Below are 20225 nucleotides of genomic sequence, written 5' to 3'. Positions count from 1 at the left end.
ATAAGCATCTGAATGCAGAGTTCCAAAGAATAGCAAGGAGAGATAAGAAAGACTTCCTCAGTGATCAATGCAAAGAAATAGAGGAAAACAACAGAATAGGAAAAACAAGAGATCTCTTCAAGAAAATTAGAGATTCCAAGGGAACATTTCATGCAAAGATGGGCTCGATAAAGGACAGAAATGGTATGGACCTAACAGAAGCAGAAGATATTAAGAAGAGGTGGCAAGAATACACAGAAGAACTGTACAAAAAAGATCTTCACGAGCAAGATAGTCACGATAACGTGATCACTGACCTAGAGCCAGACATCTTGGAATGTGAAGTCAAGTGGGCCTTACAAAGCATCACTACAAACAAAGCTAGTGGAGGTGATGGAATTCCAGTTGAGCTATTTCAAGTCTTGACAGATGATGCTGTGAAAGTGCTGCACTCAATATGCCAGCAAATTTGGAAAACTCACCAGTGGCCACAGGACTGGAGAAGGTCAGTCTTCATTACAATCCAAAAGAAAGGCAATGCCAAAGAATGCTCAAACTACCGCACAATTGCACTCATCTCACACACTAGTAAAGTCATGCTCAAAATTCTCCAAGCCAGGCTTCAGCAATATGTGAACCGTGAACTCCCAGATGTTCAAGCAGGTTTTAGAAAAGTAGAGGCACCAGAGATCAAATTGCCAACATCCGCTGGATCATGGAGAAAGCAAGAGAGTTCCAGAAAAACATCTATTTCTGCTTCATTGACTATGCGAAAGCCTTTGACTGTGTGGATCACAATAAACTGTGGAACATTCTGAAAGAGATGGGAATCCCAGATCACCTGACCTGCCTCTTGAGAATCCTGTATGCAGGTCAGGAAGCAACAGTCAGAACTGTACATGGAAAAACAGACTGGTTCCAAATAGGAAAAGGAGTACGTCAAGGCTGTATATTGTCACCTTGCTTATTTAACTTATATGCAGAGTACATCATGAGGAACGCTGGGCTGGAAGAAGCACAAGCTGGAATCAAGATTGCTGGGAGAAATATCAATAACCTCAGATATGCAGATGACACTACCCTTATGGCAGAAAGTGAAGAAGAACTCAAAAGCCTCTTGATGAAAGTAAAAGAGAAAAGTGAAAAGGTTGGCTTGAAGCTCAACATTCAGAAAACAAAGATCATGGCACCTGGTCCCATCACTTCATGGGAAATAGATGGAAAAACAGTGGAAACAGTGTCAGACTTTATTTTTTTGGGCTCCAAAATCACTGCGGATGCTGATTGCAGCCATGAAATTAAAAGACGCTTACTCCTTGGAAGGAAAGTTATGACCAACCTTGATAGTATATTAAAAAGCAGAGACATTACTTTGCCAACCAAGGTCCATCTAGTCAAGGCTATGGTTTTTCCAGTGGTCATGTATGGATGTGAGAGTTGGACTGTGAAGAAAGCTAATTGCCGAAGAATTGATGCTTTTGAACTGTGGTGCTGGAGAAGACTCTTGAGAGCCCCTTGTACTGCTAGGAGATCCAACCAGTCCATTCTAAAGGAGATCAATCCTGGGTGTTCATTGGAAGGACTGAGGCTAAAGCTGAAACTGCAATACTTTGGCCACCTCATGCGACGAGTTGACTCACTAGAAAAGACTCTGATACTGGGAAGGATTGGGGTGGGAGGAGAAGGGGATGACAGAGAATGAGATGGCTGGATGGCATCACCGACTCTGTGGACATGAGTTTAAGTGAACTCCGGGAGTTGGTGATGGACAGGGAGGCCTGGCGTGCTGTGATTCATGGGGTCGTGGAGAGTCAGACACGACTGAGCGACTGAGTGACTGAACTGAACTGAACTGAACTGGAACTTGTGCAAATCTTGCACCATTCCACCTAAGTGGCAACTATCTTCTCAATAGGAATCCTGTCTATCATTTTGCGTGTGTCTCAGCTTATTGTTCATAGTGGGGTCCCAATCAATCTCTGCTTTTGAACAGGAAATACATTTTCTAATAAGTAGTAAACTAAGAGTATCATGAGGCTATGAACCAATGGAAATGAGAGCTAACCTGTCTCCCAGAACTTAACTGAATGTCAATCAATTTACTTTTTGAGTGACAGTTTCCTTATCTGTGAAATACAATTTGTAACCAATTCAGACTACAGAACTGTAGCATTTAGTATTAAAATGTAAATATTAAATGCTTTATGAAGTTAAAATGTATCTAGATGAAAGGTTTTTTTTATTCACCTTATTTACATGTATTAAATGATTAACTTTGCCCATATACACAATCACAAAAACAGTGAAGAATCTGATATATAATAAGGGTGTGTTAGATTCGTCAACCTTGGAAATCTAACCATTACGATGTTTATACAATTTCATATTAAATTTAGAAAAAGGTAATGTGATTGTTGGTACCCAACTGCAGAATAATGTCCAAAATTAGGTATCCAGTATATTACAAATAGTAAACATAGAAACCATCCTAGTGTTTTTAGACTATGCTCTGTCCTATTGGCCTCAAATCTAAATGAGTCAAACATCAAAGAGAGGAAGAACTGTTTCTATACTGTTTCTAACAATAACTATAATCACTCACATACTCTTGCCTGCTGTTGCTTATATACAGGCATTCTTATGATTAATTTTGCTTTTCTTAACATTTACTGAATTTTGCCATCAAAAATGCACTCGTTTATTTATTTTTACAATGACAAAATTTTGCACAGTAGGTGTTAAGTGTTGAAGTGCATGCCCCCCCCCCCAAATTCATGTGTCAAAGCTCTAACTGCCAACAGCTTACAATGTGACCTTATTTGGAAACAGAGTCATTGCAGATATAATTAGTTAGGTTGAGGATGTGAAAAATTTAATAGACAAAAATAGCAATTAAATAAAGTTTGGATATCAGAAGGGGGAGCCTAAATGCTTTGTGAAGATAATAGCAGAACCCAACCAGAAGAAAGACTCCTTTTCCTTACTGGGAAGGACTCAGTCAATGAAAAATCATGTATTCCTTGGTTACTACAGCCCTCCCAACTTTCTTCTCCTATATATAATCATTCTCCTTCCTTTGCCTTTGGAGGACGTGCACGTGACTTGCCATAGTTACAGATTCCAAATTGAAATTCTCTATTGATCCCAAATAAACCTATCTTTGTAGGAGAAACATCTGGCAGTCTATCTGTTTCAGATCAAAGGGTCACACTGGAGTAGAGCCAGTTCTTTATCCAATATGACTTACAAGAAAGGAGGACGCCACTTAGATAAAGATGGCCACATGAGGGAAAGATTGGCATGATAGATCTACAAGACGGGGAACACTAAGGATGATAAACCACAACCAGAAGCTAGGCAGAGGCTAGGAAAAATTCCACAGAGTCTCCAAGAGAGCATGGTCCTACTGACCCCTTGATTTTGGACTTCCAGCTTCCAGAACTTTGAGAAAATAAACATGTTAAGTCAACTAGTTTGTGGTACCTTGTTACAACAGCTCTGGAAAACTAATACAGCTGATTAAATTATTTTGTCAAAATCTTTAGCTATCAGTTTGAAACCATAATTCACTCCTTCAAATATAAAAGGATCACAGCACTGAGTAATAAAATATAAAATTGTAAGTTCAACCAAAAGTTTTTATTGAGCCTGTACAACTTTTCCTCTTCTGCACTGACCACAGATTTTGAATGGATAATTTTCTTTTAATTGAGAGAAAGCATTTTGAGAGAAATGTATTTCAGAACTTTCAATCCATGATCTGAGCACTCAGGAACCTTAATTCAATACATGTATCCTGATAACTAAAATTATTCATGAACTTAACACGTAAGCAAATCATTCCTTTAAGAAATCAGAAGACTCATCCTTTTAGAGAAAATGGAATACATTTTAAATGTAATGTTGTATTAATGTGACTGAATAATTGATAACAGAATTTTCAGTCTTGTGAATTTTAAAAATCTCATTTTTATTTCTCAACCAGTCCATTCTAAAGGAGATCAACCCTGGATGTTCATTGGAGGGACTGATGCTAAAGCTGAAACTGCAATACTTTGGCCACCTCATGCGACGAGTTGACTCACTGGAAAAGACTGTGATGCTGGGAAAGGTTGGGGGCGGGAGGAGAAGGGGACGACGGAGAATGAGATGGCTGGATGGCATCACCGACTCTGTGGACATGAATTTGAGTGTACTCCGGGGGTTGGTGATGGACAGGGAGGCCTGGCGTGCTGTGATTCATGGGGTCGCGGAGAGTCGGACACGACTGAGCAACTGAACTGAACTGAACTGAACTGAGAAAGAAGTTTCCCAAGAAATAACTGATATCCTATCATTTGTTATGCTGCATGGATGGGAAGGAGGATGGCCTCTCTGAGATCCTCACAAGGAATGAATCCGAGAGTGACTAAGAATTTGAATTCTGATTTCTGAGATACTTAAAATTAGATAAATGGAAATAACATAGAACCTCTTTGACTATATTTATGTAATTTAACTCAATAATATTCATCCAGCATATACTATTAATGTGTGTGCATGTGCTAAGTCGCTTCAGCTGTGTCTGACTCTTTGTCACCCGTGGACTGTAGCCCGCCAGGCTCCTGTGTTCATGGGACTCTCCAGGGAAGAATACTGAAGTGAGTTGCCATCCCTCTGACAGGGGATCTTCCCAATTCATGTCTCCTGCATTGGAAGGTGGGTTCTTTACCACTAGCACCACCTGGGAAGATCATACTATTAATATGCACCATGAAATGTGCTAGGGACTATGGAAGCCAAAATGTCGCAAGCCACCATCCTATGGACTGTAGTCCACTGACCCTATGGCCTGCCACTGTCACAGAACTCACATCTTAATAAGACAGACAAAAATGTGATGAAGAAATGAAAATGCAATGTAATGCAGGCTATAGTGTAAACCTACATAAAGTGTTATGGAAATAGAAATAAGGAATGGTTGATTCTAACTGAATATGTTGAGAAACCTACATGTAATTTATTTAAGGGAACCCTGAAAGATGAATGAGAAAATACTTGTTAGACACCCCGGAGAAGGGCCTGACCAAGGAAATAGGAGGGACAGAGGTTAAAAAGTCAGAGGAATCTTTCCCATTTGGTAGTGGCTGAGCAGATATCTCCCAAACAAAGAAAATAAATCACTTATTTAGCATTTGCTACTTGTCAGGCTTTGTGCTATGAATAGAATTATGTAATGAGATAGTGTAATGAAAGCTACCACCACAACTTTGGTGTCTGGAATTTGTAATGAGGGTTGAACTCTACTGCTATAGATTCTAATCATGACTAGGAATCCAGCCTAAGAGTGGATGGAAGAAAATCTGGCTTACCTTCTTTTTACGCTGGGAAAAGTTGGAGGATTCTGAATGCTAATAGAGATGGGAAAGACACCCCTTTTGGATTAGTGGGCCCTGACACCATGATAATGGTAGGCTAAGGACAGTAACAGACAGAAGATTCCTGGTATAAGAAATGGCCTACACTCTAGGAATATTCATCCCTGGAAACAGGTTTTAAATTACTTTTCACCTCATAAGCCCTTTTTATTATTATATTTTAGTAGTGTTAGTCACGTCTGACTCTTTGCAACCCTATGGACAGTAGCCTACCAGGCTCCTCTGTCCATGGAATTCTTCAGGCAAGAGTACTAGAGTGGATAGCCATTCCCCTCTCCAGGGGATCTTCCCCACCCAGGGATTGAACCCTGGTCTCCTGCAATGCAGGCAGATTCTTTACCATCTGAGCCACCAGGGAAGCCCCGTATTAGATTTCAGTAGAGCTTAGTTAAACATTGAAATTGCTCTTACTTGTATAGACTTGCCAAAGGCTACCTTAACACATTACCACAAACTGTATGGCTTAAATAACAGAAACATATTGTCTCGCAGGTCTGTAGTTTGGAAGTCCAAAATCAAGGCATCTGCAGGATTGGTTTCCTCTGAGAGCTGTGAGGAAAACATCTATTCCAGCCTCTCCCCTTGACTGGTAGATGGCCATTTTTACCCTGTGTCTCTTCACAACACCTTCCCTCTTTGTGTATCTTTGAATCTAAATTTCTCCTTTTTATAAAGGAGCCACATGGGATTAGAGTCCACCCTAATGACTTCACTTTAACTTGATTACTTCTACAAAGATTCTATCTCCAAATAAGAAAACATTTTGATATAGTGGGAGTTAGCATTTCAACATACAAATTTGAGAAGCAATAATTCAACTTATAGCAATTGTTCTTGGAGAAATTAAGAGCAAAGTCTGTGTCCACACTATGGAAGAAGTTGTATGAGAAATGTGGCTACAGTTTGGGGAGGCTAATAACAGGTCTTGAAGTTTGAAAAGGGCTATCCAGACTGCAGTAGTCTAGATGGATTTGTGGACTGTGAACCATTGCTGTGGGGATTCCTAATATGGTAGAGAAAGGAATTCTGGTGAAAGCCTATATTTTCCATTGTCAATTGATCTTGGAACTTACCACATTCCTACCTAGACATTTGATATCTAGACTGATGAAGCTGGAATCATCTTGGTTATAGGTACCATTATCTCCATTTTGTGCCAATAAAACCACAACTCAGGACATCAGTGACTCTTCAAAGACACCACTGCTAGTACATAGTATAGACACTCCTTAAACTCAGGACTTTCTATGTATGTCCTTTTCTATTAATCTTCCCAAAGGGAAGAGAGAGAGAAGTAAATTTGAAAATAAACAATTCCAAAAATTATTATTTCTATGATTAATAAGCAAATTATCTGTCACATACACCATTATATACTCAAAGTTTGGCACATAGTAGGAGCTAAAAAAAATACACTGAAAGACCAAATAACATCCAGGTAGAGATTTATAAACAGTAGAGAATTAGAAGAGAGATTGGAACTTAAGAGTTGGATATTAGAGATATGAAATATAAGGAACAAAAATAAAAAGTGAGAGAGTAAGAATAGGAAATTTCTGAAAATGAAATCTGGTAAACATTATCTGGGGACAGAAAGAAAAAAAATGTGTAAGTCAGGGAGCAGGAAAATTGCACAGAAAGAGAGAAAAATAAATAAAAGTAATGCCAGAGGGGTTAAAGAAAAAAAGGTTTTTAATAAAAAGGGATAGTTAAAAATATGTGGATCAAGAGCCCGGAGTTAGGGTGAGGAAAGCATAGGATACTTCTTTCTCGTGAGTATCAAGGAAGCTAGAGGAAGAGAAGTTTAGCAAAGATTTATACACTTTTTGAGATAAAGGGTAGAAAAGTGAGTTTACATAATAATATGTTTTCTTTAAGAAATAGGGAGTTGAGACATACATTGAGGGTAAGATAAGCAACATGAAGCAGTACCTGGAGAGCAGAGGTAAAGTCTTGGTGGAGTGTTAGAAAAGAACATTCTCTGAAGATAGACTGTTAAGCTCCAGCCAAAGGGAGGCCAGAGTGACTGCTTTGGGGCTTCTGCTTAACAAAATCAGTAGTTAAGGAACCCAAGAGACTTTTTGAGTAGATTCAGGATTCAGGATGAGGAAAGAATTACAAAGGAGCAAAGACTGGTGACAAAAATATGTCAAATATTTGGTGACAGTATGATTTAAACAACTAAATCCTGGCTAAGCGCAAACAGAAAGAAAAGTCAAGCAGGTGGAGAGACAGAGGGCCAGGAAAATGGGGCACAGACCATGTAGGCCCTGATAAGTTTAAAGAAACATTTAGGAATGACAGGACAGAAAATAATCTATTAGACATGTCTCCTCTTAAAAATTCAGGTTGAGAGTTATTTAGACACAACTTTTGCTCTGAAGTTTCTACTGTCTCCCAGAAGCATGATACCAAGAAGTTAGTGTTTATAATTATGGCTTCTTGAGATATGCCTTTTTGATTTCCATTTTGTAATAACTATCCAAAATGAACCCAATATTTTATAATAACTACAAATGTAATATAACCTTTAAAACTGTATAAAAATGAGAAGTATTAAATATATATATATATGAATACCCCAATAATAAATATTATCCTAGGATCCTACTTGTAATTTAATGACTGTTAGAGCACCCTCTATACCGTCTATACATATATATACCCTCTATACAACCTAACGGAGAAGGCAATGGCAAGCCACTCCAGTACTATTGCCTGGAAAATCCCATGGATGGAGGAGCTTGGTAAGCTGCAGTCCGTGGGGTCGCTAGGGGTCGGACACGACTGAGCGACTTAACTTTCACTTTTCACTTTCCACTTTCACACATTGGAGAAGGAAATGGCAACCCACTCCAGTGTTCTTGCCTGGAGAATCCCAGGGACGGGGGAGCCTGGTGGGCTTCCGTCTATGGGGTCACACAGAGTCGGACACGACTGAAGTGACTTAGCAGCAGCAGCAGCAGCAGCATACAACCTAAACAGTGTATAGACATACAGCTCTATACTGTCAGCAAAAACAAGACCAGAAGCTAACTGTGGCTCAGATCATGAATTCCTTATTGCCAAATTCAGACTTAAATTTTAAAAAGAAGGGAAAACCATTAGGCCATTAAGGTATGACCTAATCAAATCATTTATGATTATACAGTGGAAGTGACAGATTCAAAGCATTAGATCTGATAGACAGAGTGCCTGAAGAACTATGGATGGAGATTCATGACATGGTACAGAGGTAGTGATCAAGGCCATCCCCAAGAAAATAAAAGCAAAAAGGAAAAATGCTTGTCTGAGGAGGCCTTACAAATAGCTGAGTAAAGAAGAGAAGCTAAAGGCAAGGGAGAAAAGGAAAGATATATCCATTTGAATGCAGAGTTCCAAAGAATAGCAAGGAGAGATAAGAAAGCCTTCCTCAGCAATCATTGAAAAGAAATAGAGAAAAATAATAGAATGGGAAAGACTATAGATCTCTTCAAGAAAATTAGAGATACCAAGGGAACAGTTAGAACTGGACGTGGAAAAACAGAGTGGTTCCAAATCAGGAAAGGAGTATGACAGAATAAAGGATAGAAATGGTATGAACCTAACAGGAGCAGAAGATATTAAGAAGAGGTGGCAAGAGTAAACAGAAGAACTACACAAAAAAGATCTTCATGACCCAGATAACCAAGATGGTGGGATCACTCACCTAGAGCCAGACATCCTGGAGTACAAAGTCAAGTGAGCCTTAAGAAGCATCACTACAAACAAAGCTGAAGGAGATGATGGAATTCCAGTTGAGCTATTTCAAGTCCTAAATATGATGCTGTGATAGTGCTGCACTCAATACGCCAGCAAATTTGGAAAACTCAACAGTGGCCACAGGACTGGAAAAGGTCAGTTTTCATTCCAATCCCAAAGAAGGGCAATGCCAAAGAATGTTCAAACTACCGCACAATTTCACTCATCTCACACTCTAGCAAAGCAATGCTCAAAATTCCCCAAGCCAGGCTTCAACAGTACATGAACTGTGAACTTCCAGATGTTCAAGCTGGATTTAGAAAAGGCAGAGGAACCAGAGTTCAAATTGCCAATATCCGCTGGATCATAGAAAAATCAAGAAGGTTCCAGAAAAACATCTACTTCTGCTTTATTGACTACCCCAAAGCCTTTGACTGTGTGGATCACAACAAACTGTGGAAAATTCTCCAAGAGATGGGACTACCAGACCACCTGACCTGCCTCCTGAGAAATCTGTATGCCAGTCAAGAAGTAACAGAACTGGACGTGGAAAAACAGAGTGGTTCCAAATCGGGAAAGGAGTATGTCAAGGCTGTATATTGTCACCCTGCTTAATTAACTTATATGCAGAGTACATCATGAGAAACGCTGAGCTGGATGAAGCACAAGCTGGAAGCAAGATTGCCGGCAGAAATATCAATAACCTCAGATAGGCAGATGACACAACCCTTATGCAAGAAAGTGAAGAAGAACAAAAGAGCTTCTTGATGAAAGTGAAAGAGAAGAGTGAAAAAGCTGGCTTAAAACTCAACATTCAGAAAACTACGATCACATCGGTCCCATCACTTCATGGTAAATAGATGGTGAAACAATGGAAACAGTAAGAGACTTTATTTTCTTGGGCTTCAAAATCACTGCAGATGGTGACTGCAGTCATGAAATTAAAAAAAACTTGATCCTTGGAAGAAAAGTTATAACCAATTACCTTGCCAACAAAAGTCCATCTAGTCAAAGCTATGATTTTTCCAGTAGTCATGTATGGATGTGAGAGTTGGACTATAAAGAAAGCTGAGCACCGAAGAACTGATGCTTTTGAACTGTGGTGTTGGAGAAGACTCTTGAGAGTCCCTTGGAATGCAAGGAGATCCAACCAGTTAATCCTAAAGGAAATCAACCCTGAATATTCACTGGAAAGACTGATGTTGAAGCTGAAACTCCAATACTTTGGCCATCTGCTGCAAAGAACTGACTCATTGGAAAAGACCCTGATGCTGGGAAAGATTGAAGGCAAGAGGAGAAGGGGTCGACAGAGGATGAGATGGTTGGATGGCATCACCGACTCAATGGACATGAGTTTGAGTAAGCTCTGGGGGTTGGTGATGGACAAGGAAACCTGGCATGCTGCAGTCCATGGAGTCTCAAAGAGTTGGACACAACTGAGCAACTGAACTGAACTGAGAGCACCCTCTATCAAAGGTAACAACATATTTTTTAACTGTATAATATCACAAGTGTCTTGGGGATTTTATTTTCCTTAAACACAAGAGAAGATAAAATATTTTACATTTCAGCCCAAGAAAAAATATCTTAGAGAAAAATAAATTTATATAATAAAAAGAGTAATAATTCTTTTTAATCCCAGCATTCTGTTTTGAAAACTTATATTTCTTCATTCCTTTCAGATAATATTAAGTAATTAAATTCTATCCTCCTCATGGCAAAACAATTCTGGCAATGTTCAGACCTGTTTTGTATCCATAAAGTAAAGTAACAATTCCTAACGGGTTTTTCTTTTTATTTTTGTCAATAGACTTTTCAAGCAATAATTATTTTTCAGCCAGCTATTGAAATCCATCTATAAGTGAAAACATAAGAACCAGAATGATAAAATGACATTACCAACCTAGGAAGACTTATTTCCACTTCCTGTTCTTGCATCTCAGAGTACCATTGCAGGATTTGATGAGCAGTGATTACTTTTTCCATTTCTTCTATGTTCATGTGTTCTGCAGGAAGTATGATAATTAAACTAAACTCATCACCTTTATAAGGTAATTCCAAAACCTGGTAGTTTATGGAGGATTCAGAAAAATAACCTGAAACAGAGAATATAAAATATTAATATACTTAGCAATTCCCAAAGTTGTCCTTTAGAGTGTGATTTTTTTTCATATTACCGTATTTTGTTCTCAGAAGAGCCTTCATCATCGGAATTTTGACTGCTGTGCCATCTTTCAGAGTGAAATTCATCAGTTGTGTGTCTTCTTTGTTGAATTTCTGTTTCCAATCCCCTTTGAAATAAATAGCATTCACCAGAACAAGCCGAGTCAGAGGACCAAATTCTTCCCCTGAAAACATGTCTTTGATTTTTCCTGGGGAGAGAATAGAGGAAGAGGCAGAAAGAAACAAGCAACAGTGATTCAAAGAACCGCTTTAAATAGAATTAAAACAAAAATTTATCTTGCTAATCAATTAAAAATAGGGTGTTTTATCATTTAAACTTGGCAATTTTGGAGGAGTTAAGGAGGAGCTTTATTAAATATTCACAAAGAAACCAGTACAAACGGACTTCATTAGGAAACAGGAGATAGGGAATTATCTTAGACAAATTTAGACAGACCTAGCAATGGCTGCTCTTTGGTGAAATCATTTGTGAAATTGCTTTTCAGACAGAAAGAACAAAATCAAGTATCTCTTCCTACATATCTGTTGTTATTTTTCAAACTTTATTTCAAAGTTCTTCAGCAAGTCAATCAAAATTAATAAATTAGTGGTCCACTCATATTCTCTGCCGTTGCATCTGTAGCCATTGACCATTGAGAAAGGATAAGAATGGAGTTGCTGATGTGATGTTCCTCTTCTAAAAAACCAGTCTCTGATTTCTATGTCTAATGAGTATTTCAAAGCTGTGAGTCAACAGCATGATCAGGTGCCATGGAGCTGTCTAAGGACGCTCTTAATGTATATCCCAGTAATAGTGCTTGCCTGTGAACAGTGCTCACAATACCCATCTCACATTTTCAACTTATGCTTCTCCATCAGAGGCTCCCCACATAAAACAGAGTCTCACCTTACACATCACAGTTTTTTGTGTGTGTGTTAAATAGCAGAATGAATGAGTGAAGAAACAAGTTGCTACTAATTGAGGGCCTGATATATACTGGTCTCTTCACACACATTCTTTTTAATCTTTCAATAATCCTGAAACATTATATGTCAGGATTTGAACTCAGATCTGTATGAGCTTAAACTTGTGTTCTACTATGTCTCTCAGTAGTGCCTTTGGAATTTCTGCTAGCTTATACTTAAAAGTTTAGATTACAACTTTATGATAGAGCTATCAATGTTTATTATGAAACATTAACACATCCAACTAATATGTGTTAATTATTTACAGTGTATGTGGGAAAGAAGGCATCTGAGATTGATAGATCTAAGCCTTATCTGGCCAAAGATATTATTCCTGCTGCCATACTTAAACACACTTTAATAAAAGATGACTATTAAAATTCTTCCAGTAAGAATTCTCAAACAGGTTACCTGTCCAAAAAAAAATCTGTATACTTTTCAAAACAGCTTACAATTTCTCTCCATTTTACAATTTAGTGTCAATTTGAATAACAGGGAAGCAAAACAGAGGAACTGATCCCTCTGAGCCATAGTTTAATAGGAAAATATTCAATCATTCTTTACTTTAGTATATTAAAAACCATGAATACAATGGAAAATAATGACTTTATGGAAATGGGAAACTTTACCATCTGTTTTGCTTTCTACCCAGGTACTTATTGTCTCTGCACAAGCCTTTGCATTCTGAAAATTCACCAGTTTTATGGCACTCTGAAAAAATTCCTTGTTGCCATGGAGATACTGTTCTTTCACAGTGAATCCTTCTTGAAGGTAGAGGGCATTGGCAAGATTAAATGTAAATTCTTGTTTTTTCTCTGAGATGGCAGAGAAAAATGACTTCAGCTCAGAAAATTCTTCTCCTGAAAAATAATTATAATGTACACTGACATACTGAACAACATAAAAACAACAGCTTCTCAGCTTTACTTCTAAGCACGCTGATTCATATCACCATTTTTTAGCACCCTAAGGTACAACTAACGATATTTTCCAAGTTAGTATAAATATTTTAAGCATTTATCTCTTGTGGAATATGCATTTTGTAGAGAAATCAGCTCTCCTACAGGAAAAAAAAGTCCATGTAAATTTGAAATTTGTCAAAAATGAGAATATGCATTTTAAAAAGTTGAAGGAAACTCCCTCTTCATAGTCAAATTTAGCTCATTCTTAGTTGCTGGAAAGGTATCTTTAGAATCTCATTCTATGCATAACATGAGATATTTGTGAAGGAGGAATACTAATGAATGCTGATGACGGCTAAGACAGTGATGAGCAATCCTTTTCAATACTACTTTTATTTCAGTTTAAGAAAGAATTGCTCTCTTATGACGAACTATGCCTGTCCAAGTTTTGAAATTTATGAGGTAACCCCTGTAATCATCTCTAGAGATGCTAAGGATCAGAATTGCCTATTTCTCCAGGTTCATGAGTCTCTATACTTTGGTTGTCTATGTGAACAATAAAAATCTTTAACCATTCCAACTATAACCACTAGAGTGGTCTTAGAGTCAGCTAAGAATCACTGTTGGCCTATACTTATCGTCAGGTCATTCTGACTACAGTGTTGTCAGGAAGGTGTATGTGCTATGACAGAATTCAGCTCTGATCTTTGCTCAGTGGCTTCCAATTTATTACCAGAGGGCACCAATATTTTACATTTCCTTCTGGCTTAATTTTGGAACGCAATCATTAAATCTGGGAGCTGTATTTCAAGTCAACAGTTCTTCAGAGCCTTCGTTTATTTTGAGTTAAATACTGAAAAATACCACTTTCATAACTTAAAATTTGATTGCATGCAATTTATCTCTGTTGAAGAAAGCACAAATGGTTCATCATTAGGAAATGTCCACTGAATAAAGAATAAAAGATTGAGAGGAACTTGCTATGGAAATCAGATGTGTACATGTGTGTGTAAACATTTTATTAATATCAGAGAACTAGTAGCCCATAGGGAGAAGGAAATGGCAACCCATTCCAGTGTTCTTGCCTGGAGAATCCCAGGGAAGGGGGAGCCTGGTGGGCTTCCATCTATGGGGTCACACAGAGTCGGACACGACTGAAGTGACTTAGCAGCAGTAGCCCATAGGACATCTTTGTGCAAATAAGTTTTGCTCTCACTGGCTGGTTGTGGGGGCACTGCATCCACATTACCTCATATCTTGTCCAGCTGAGTGAAGGCCACATTTCAGTCCCCACTTGTCCTTTTGTTCTGGTTCAGTTGTGTCCAACTCTTTTGTGACCCCAGGGACTGTAGCCCTTCAGCCTTCTCTGTCCATGGAATTTTCCAGGCAAGAGTACTGGAGTGGGTTGCAATTTCCTACTCCAGGGGATCTTCCCAACCCAGGGGTCAAACCCTACTGAGCCATCTGGGAAGGTTGTCTTGTGAAAATTCAGCCTACATAACCACAGAACAGACTCGGAAGATATATTACATTACATTTCAAACTCCATGATTCTCCATTCATGGGGATATAGACACAGATGTAAACAATTTTAGATACAAAAACTTTCTTCCATATGATTGGATCTAAAGAATATCAGTGATTCTTTACAATCCTGGAATTCCTTACATAATGAAGAATTTTAATCTATTTTACTTATTTATACAATTATTTCAGATGCAATCACTTCTTGCAATTGGAAGCTGAAATATTATCTCAATAGCTGAAAAGTTTCCAAGATGACTTTCTGAGTGAAGACATAAGAGCTTCTCCAAAAGAATTAATTAAAGTCAGGAATAAAATGGCAAACTTTGAAACCGATTTTCAGAAGTTCATAATTTATGAATATCTTTAAAGGATTGGGAGAAAAAAGGAGAGAAGGAGGGGAAAAAACAGTTCTAATTCATTTGTCAGAGCAAATAAATTTATGTCATGTACTTTAGGTCTAAGACTGTATGACAGTCAGCTGTTCTTTGATAAATTGCTGGACTCAGAAGTCAATGAAAAAATATTACCAATAGCACAAGTTTGGAGAATATAAAGTTATCTGCCTTATAAATTTAATTTACAGATTAATAGCTTCTTTTAGCATAGATCAAAAAGAGTACATATACATGGCTCCTAATAAGTAGTAAGTTTATTTCATTTCCTAAAATAAAGCCATGGAAAACCTACAGGTCACGGAGTGAATGTTACTTTTGGTTTGGTTGTACCACAGCTCCAAAAAAGTTCTAAATTTTAATACATGTTTGCTTCTCCTGCTATTGAAAGCCTGAAGGCCAACTGTGTGTACAATGTTAGAGATCCAAAGATGAAAACAAAGGCAGTCATAGGATTATAGATTGTTTTAGCTAAAAGGTTCGTGTGTGCTGTGCAGTGCTTAGTTGCTTAGTCGTGTCTGACTCTTTGGCCCAGTGAACTATAGACCCCCCCAGGCTCCTCTGTTCATGGAAATTCTCCAGGCAAGGATACTGGAATGGGTTGCCATGCCCTCCTCAAGGGTATCTTCCCAACCCAGGGATCAAACCCAAGTCTCCCATATTGCAGGTGGATTCTTTACCATCTGAGCCACCAGGGAAGCCCATAGACATCATCTAATCCACACTCATTTTATAATGAAGACTCTAAAATCCAGAGAGACAAGACAGCTTGAAAGGTACCCTATCACAGGGTCATTTGGATGCATAACTGAGCCAGGAGGTCATGGCAGTTCTCTTTCCATAAACTGCTTAGAATAAAGAAACACCTTTAAGTTAGTCTTCAATTAATAAACAGCTTTATTAGAAGCAAAGCAAAATGGATTATTATCAGACGCTCAGTAAACAGGAGAAGGTAAATTCTGAACAGATTGTTTTAGCAATGGGGAAAGAAGAGTAAATGAGGACACTGAGAGCCCCAGTGTGGGTAGGATGCCAGGAGCTTTAAGCCCATCTGCAGAATAAGCAGTTGTGAAACAGGTTGGTAGCAGGGAAGCTAAATATAGCCTGATTCAACAGATAGCACCTTTTGACAATCAGAGGGAACTGAAGGCAGGGCCAGGACCAAGATGGGTCAATGAGACCCTCGTTGTGGCATAAAGTTTAAGGAGATGGCAACAAATTCAGTAATCAGGATAAACAATATTTTACTGAAATATATTTTAAATATCAATATTAACACAAAGAAATCCATGATGAACAAACATAAAAATTTAAAGTAAAGGCAAGGTCATAATTATTGATTTTTCTTTTTGCCCTGAGTTCCAGTATGGCACTGCCAGGCACTACCTTCTGATCTGTTGAACCCTTTGTTTTACCCTGAAATCATTTTGCATGTCTTTCTTTTCATCTTCCTGCACTTTTTTCGCACTGCTCACCTCCTTAACTTCTTTCTAAAAATTTTCCAGAGTTTAATATTTATATTTTCTCCCTTTTTGGTTGGTCTTCCTTTTCTTTTTCTACTTACCACCATCTGCACCTCTCTCTCCTTAAACAAAGTATAAGAGATAGCAGCAAGGAGAGCCAACCAGTCAATTCTAAAGAAAATCAACCCTGAACATTCACTGAAAGGACTGATGCTGAAGCTGAAGGTCCAACACTTTGGCCACCTGATGCAAAGAGCCGACTCATTAGAAAAGACCCTGATGCTGGGAAAGATTGAACGCAGGAGGAGAAGGGGATGACAGAGGATGAGATGGTTGGATGGCATCACCAACTCGGTGGATATGAGTTTGAGCAAGCTCCGGGAGATGGTGAACGACAGGGAAGCCTGGGGTGCTGCAGTCCATGGTGTTGCAAAGAGTAGGACATGCAATGAGTGACCGAACAACTACAACAATAATAACAAGGGATAGCAAATTTGGTAGATGTTGTGTATGTTACAGAGTCAATGTTTAATTACGCACATATACTCTTTCAAAGGGAATATTAAAATTTTCATTGTTGCTCTTGTGATCTATAACCCACTGTGGATCATTTTTGGAATTAGTTTTGGGCAAGTTACTCAACCTTTCTTTGCCTTGGTGTCCTCATCTGTGTAGCAGGTTTATGTCTGGCTCACAGAGTAATTGTGAAGAGTAAATAAAATGAATCGAAGAAGGCAATGGCAAGCCACTCCAGTACTCTTGCCTAGAAAATCCCATGGATGGAGGAGTCTGGTAGGCTGCAGTCCATGGGGTCGCTAAGGGTTGGACACGACTGAGTGACTTCACTTTTCACTTTCACACATTGGAGAAGGAAATGGCAACCCACTCCAGTGTTCTTTCCTGGAGAATCCCAGGGACGGGGGAGCCTGGTGGGCTTCTGTCTATGGGGTCACACAGAGTTGGACACGACTGAAGTGACTTAGCAGCAGCAGCAGCAAATAAAATGAATACTGAGTACATAGAACAGTGACTGGTACACTATATATATTTGATAGTTTTAGCATTATTATTATGTTCACAATCTGGAGTTGTTAAGACTCCCATGTTCCTCTATAAGATGGATTCATTTAAAGTAATTTAAATTTCAGAGGTTCTAATTTTGTTAATTTATCATGGAATCAACTTTAAATATTTTCATGAATGTTCTATTACTTTTCATAGCAAGATCATGTGATATAAATGTTTCTGGGACTGTGTCGTGGGATTTACTGAATTTAACACAGACAATGAAGACTAGCTCTGGAATACAGTGACTTCATTTCACATTATCCACAAAGGAGAACTCTGTCAAGTAACTTCACCATCACCAGTTTCTTTTCTACATAAAATTGCCTTTAAAATGAAGCAAATAGAACTTTGGAATTTTTTATTCAGGAAAACAGTTTCCTAAATGTAACTACTCTATGCTGGGCTTCCCTGGTAGCTTCTCTTCCCTGGTAGAATCTGCCTGCAATGCAGGAAACATGGTTGGAAAGATCCCCTCGAGAAGGAAATCGCAACCCACTCCAATCTTCCTGCCTGGAGAATTCCATGGACAGAGGAACCTGGTGGGCTACAGTACATGGGGTTGAAAAGAGTTAGACACAACTTAGCAACTAAACAACAGCAACTATTCTATGCTAGGGCAATCATACTGAAATTAGTTACAGTTACAGTAATTAAATACCCAAATAAAAAATCTGTATATTGCCTCTAATATTTATGATATCTGACTGTGATATAAAAGTTTAAAATTCAAATCATTATAGAACTTGGAAGCACAGGATAGCTAGGGAGATGGACAACCACACCTTAAGATGGGATAACGGCACTAAAGCATCTACACAGTGTCTCATATAGGCCATTGAGAGAATATATAACAACTGCTCATACACAAAAGGGTCTCTCATGAGTCCTGTAAATGATTCTTTTAAAAAATATTTAGAAGCTATTAAGTAAGCTTTGAAACTGTGTAAGTAAATGCTTTTTCTTGGTCTCATTTAAGTGAAAAAGTTAAATTTCAATTAAAAAGCTATCTTTTAAAATCTTACAAAATAATAAGAGACACGAAGATTTCTGGGTGAGGTTGGTCACTGAAGCATTTTTATAAAAGAAGTACTGGAAACTACTTAATGAGGAAGGATTAGGTAAATATGCAATGGTGTTTCCACTAAAGACAATAAAATGCAGCAGTTAAAAATATACTCTGAAGCAATTAATTGCATGATATGAAAAAAACAATCAGAACACAGTAAGTGCTAGTGGAAGAATATATGTATACATATATATGGGTGTATATCCACTCACATGCACACACAATGATCTCAATGAAAACTGGCCAAACAGGCCAGAAGAAAATATACAGACATAGTCACAATTTTTATGTATATAGAATCAATTTTTTATAAATTATTTTGGTTATATTTTCCTTAAGAAATAATAAAATTGCTTACATTGATAATTATTTGCATTTAAAATTCTCCATATTATTATAATTTTATACCTTTCATAACTTTCAAAATTTACTAAAGTTGTATGACCCTTAGCTTCTCTAACAGTTTAAAAATAAATTTGCCCAGATCTTATCAGTGTAAATAATCATGTGGAAGAATTTTACCAGTTGAGGTTTCCTGAAATTTTAAAGTTTGTCTTATCTGCTGTTGTGCTTTTCCTTTTGCTCCCAGTTGTACCATTCCAAGGGCCAAAGTTGTTCCAAGAGGTGAAATTATGATGTTGTTCTTATGAGATAAACCAATAGCTTGATAAAGATCCACTACAAATTCAGTATTTCTTTGAGCCAAGGGGCTTGAGGCTTGACTTCCAGAAAAAGTCAATAGGAGACTCCACAGCAGGATCTTATCCATTTTGACCTCTGTGCATTCATTAATTAAAAATTTATTAGTTTTTAAAAATAATCAGAGTTTATCATAATAAGTTCAACAGAAAGATTTCTACCTATTAGAACTTTCCATCTTATTGGAACAAACTACCACGAAATTATTTTAATGCCAATTTTCAGACTAATCATCATCTATTAGGAGAAATGGACCATATGCTATTAACATTTTTTACATGCATTCAACAAGCAGTATAGAATGTATTGCAGCTTTTATTTTAATTATAGAAGAAATTATAATTCTGGAACATTATCAACAGCAATACTATCTCTGAATAGCTATAGGATACATTTTTGCATCTTTTCCCATGGTTTTAAATGAGATACTTGTGACTCTGATATCAAGGGAAACTTCTGCCCAGATGATTCTAAAACAGGTATAAGAACAAAAGGAGAAATGGAATAAAAACTGAATACATTCCAGTGAGGTTTTGAACATATAACATTAAGAAGTTAAAGTATTCTAAATCAGTTGAGTAATCTGGCTAACACCTTATAGTAACAAGTCTCACACATTACAGAATCCTGCTACTGTAGGATGAAAGAACTTCCAAACCCACCTCACACTTTTCCAAGGCAAGTACAAAAAAAAAAAAAAGCGCAGAAAAAAGTTATAAAGAAACAAAATTGCAATCAAATACAAATGGTACAGTAACAACATAAGAAAGCATTTTTAAAAATCAAAGAATAATTTGACAAATAAATTAACAAATATAAGAAAGTTGCAATTGAAAACTAACCAATTCACAACACTAATGACA

General features: G+C 37.7%; 1 protein-coding gene across 1 annotated transcript in view; it reads right to left on the bottom strand.

Moving 5' to 3' along the window:
* The window catches only part of SERPINI2 (serpin family I member 2), a 36664-nt gene extending 16658 nt beyond the window's left edge, over positions 1–20006 (bottom strand). The window contains exons 1-4 of the mRNA XM_055418757.2: positions 19186–20006; positions 12875–13105; positions 11294–11488; positions 11020–11212 (exon numbers count right to left, since the gene is read on the bottom strand). Of these exons, the coding sequence (XP_055274732.2) occupies positions 11020–11212; positions 11294–11488; positions 12875–13105; positions 19186–19432 (866 nt within the window). The 5' untranslated portion in view covers positions 19433–20006. The remainder of the gene's footprint in view (positions 1–11019; positions 11213–11293; positions 11489–12874; positions 13106–19185) is intronic.
* Between the last annotated feature and the right edge of the window lie 219 nt (positions 20007–20225).

The sequence above is a fragment of the Moschus berezovskii genome, chromosome 1, assembly GCF_049115385.1.
Source record: "Moschus berezovskii isolate FMDL1 chromosome 1, NW_MosBer_1.0, whole genome shotgun sequence".
Taxonomy (NCBI): Eukaryota; Metazoa; Chordata; class Mammalia; order Artiodactyla; family Moschidae; genus Moschus; species Moschus berezovskii.
This window is presented reverse-complemented; position numbering and strand designations above follow the sequence as displayed.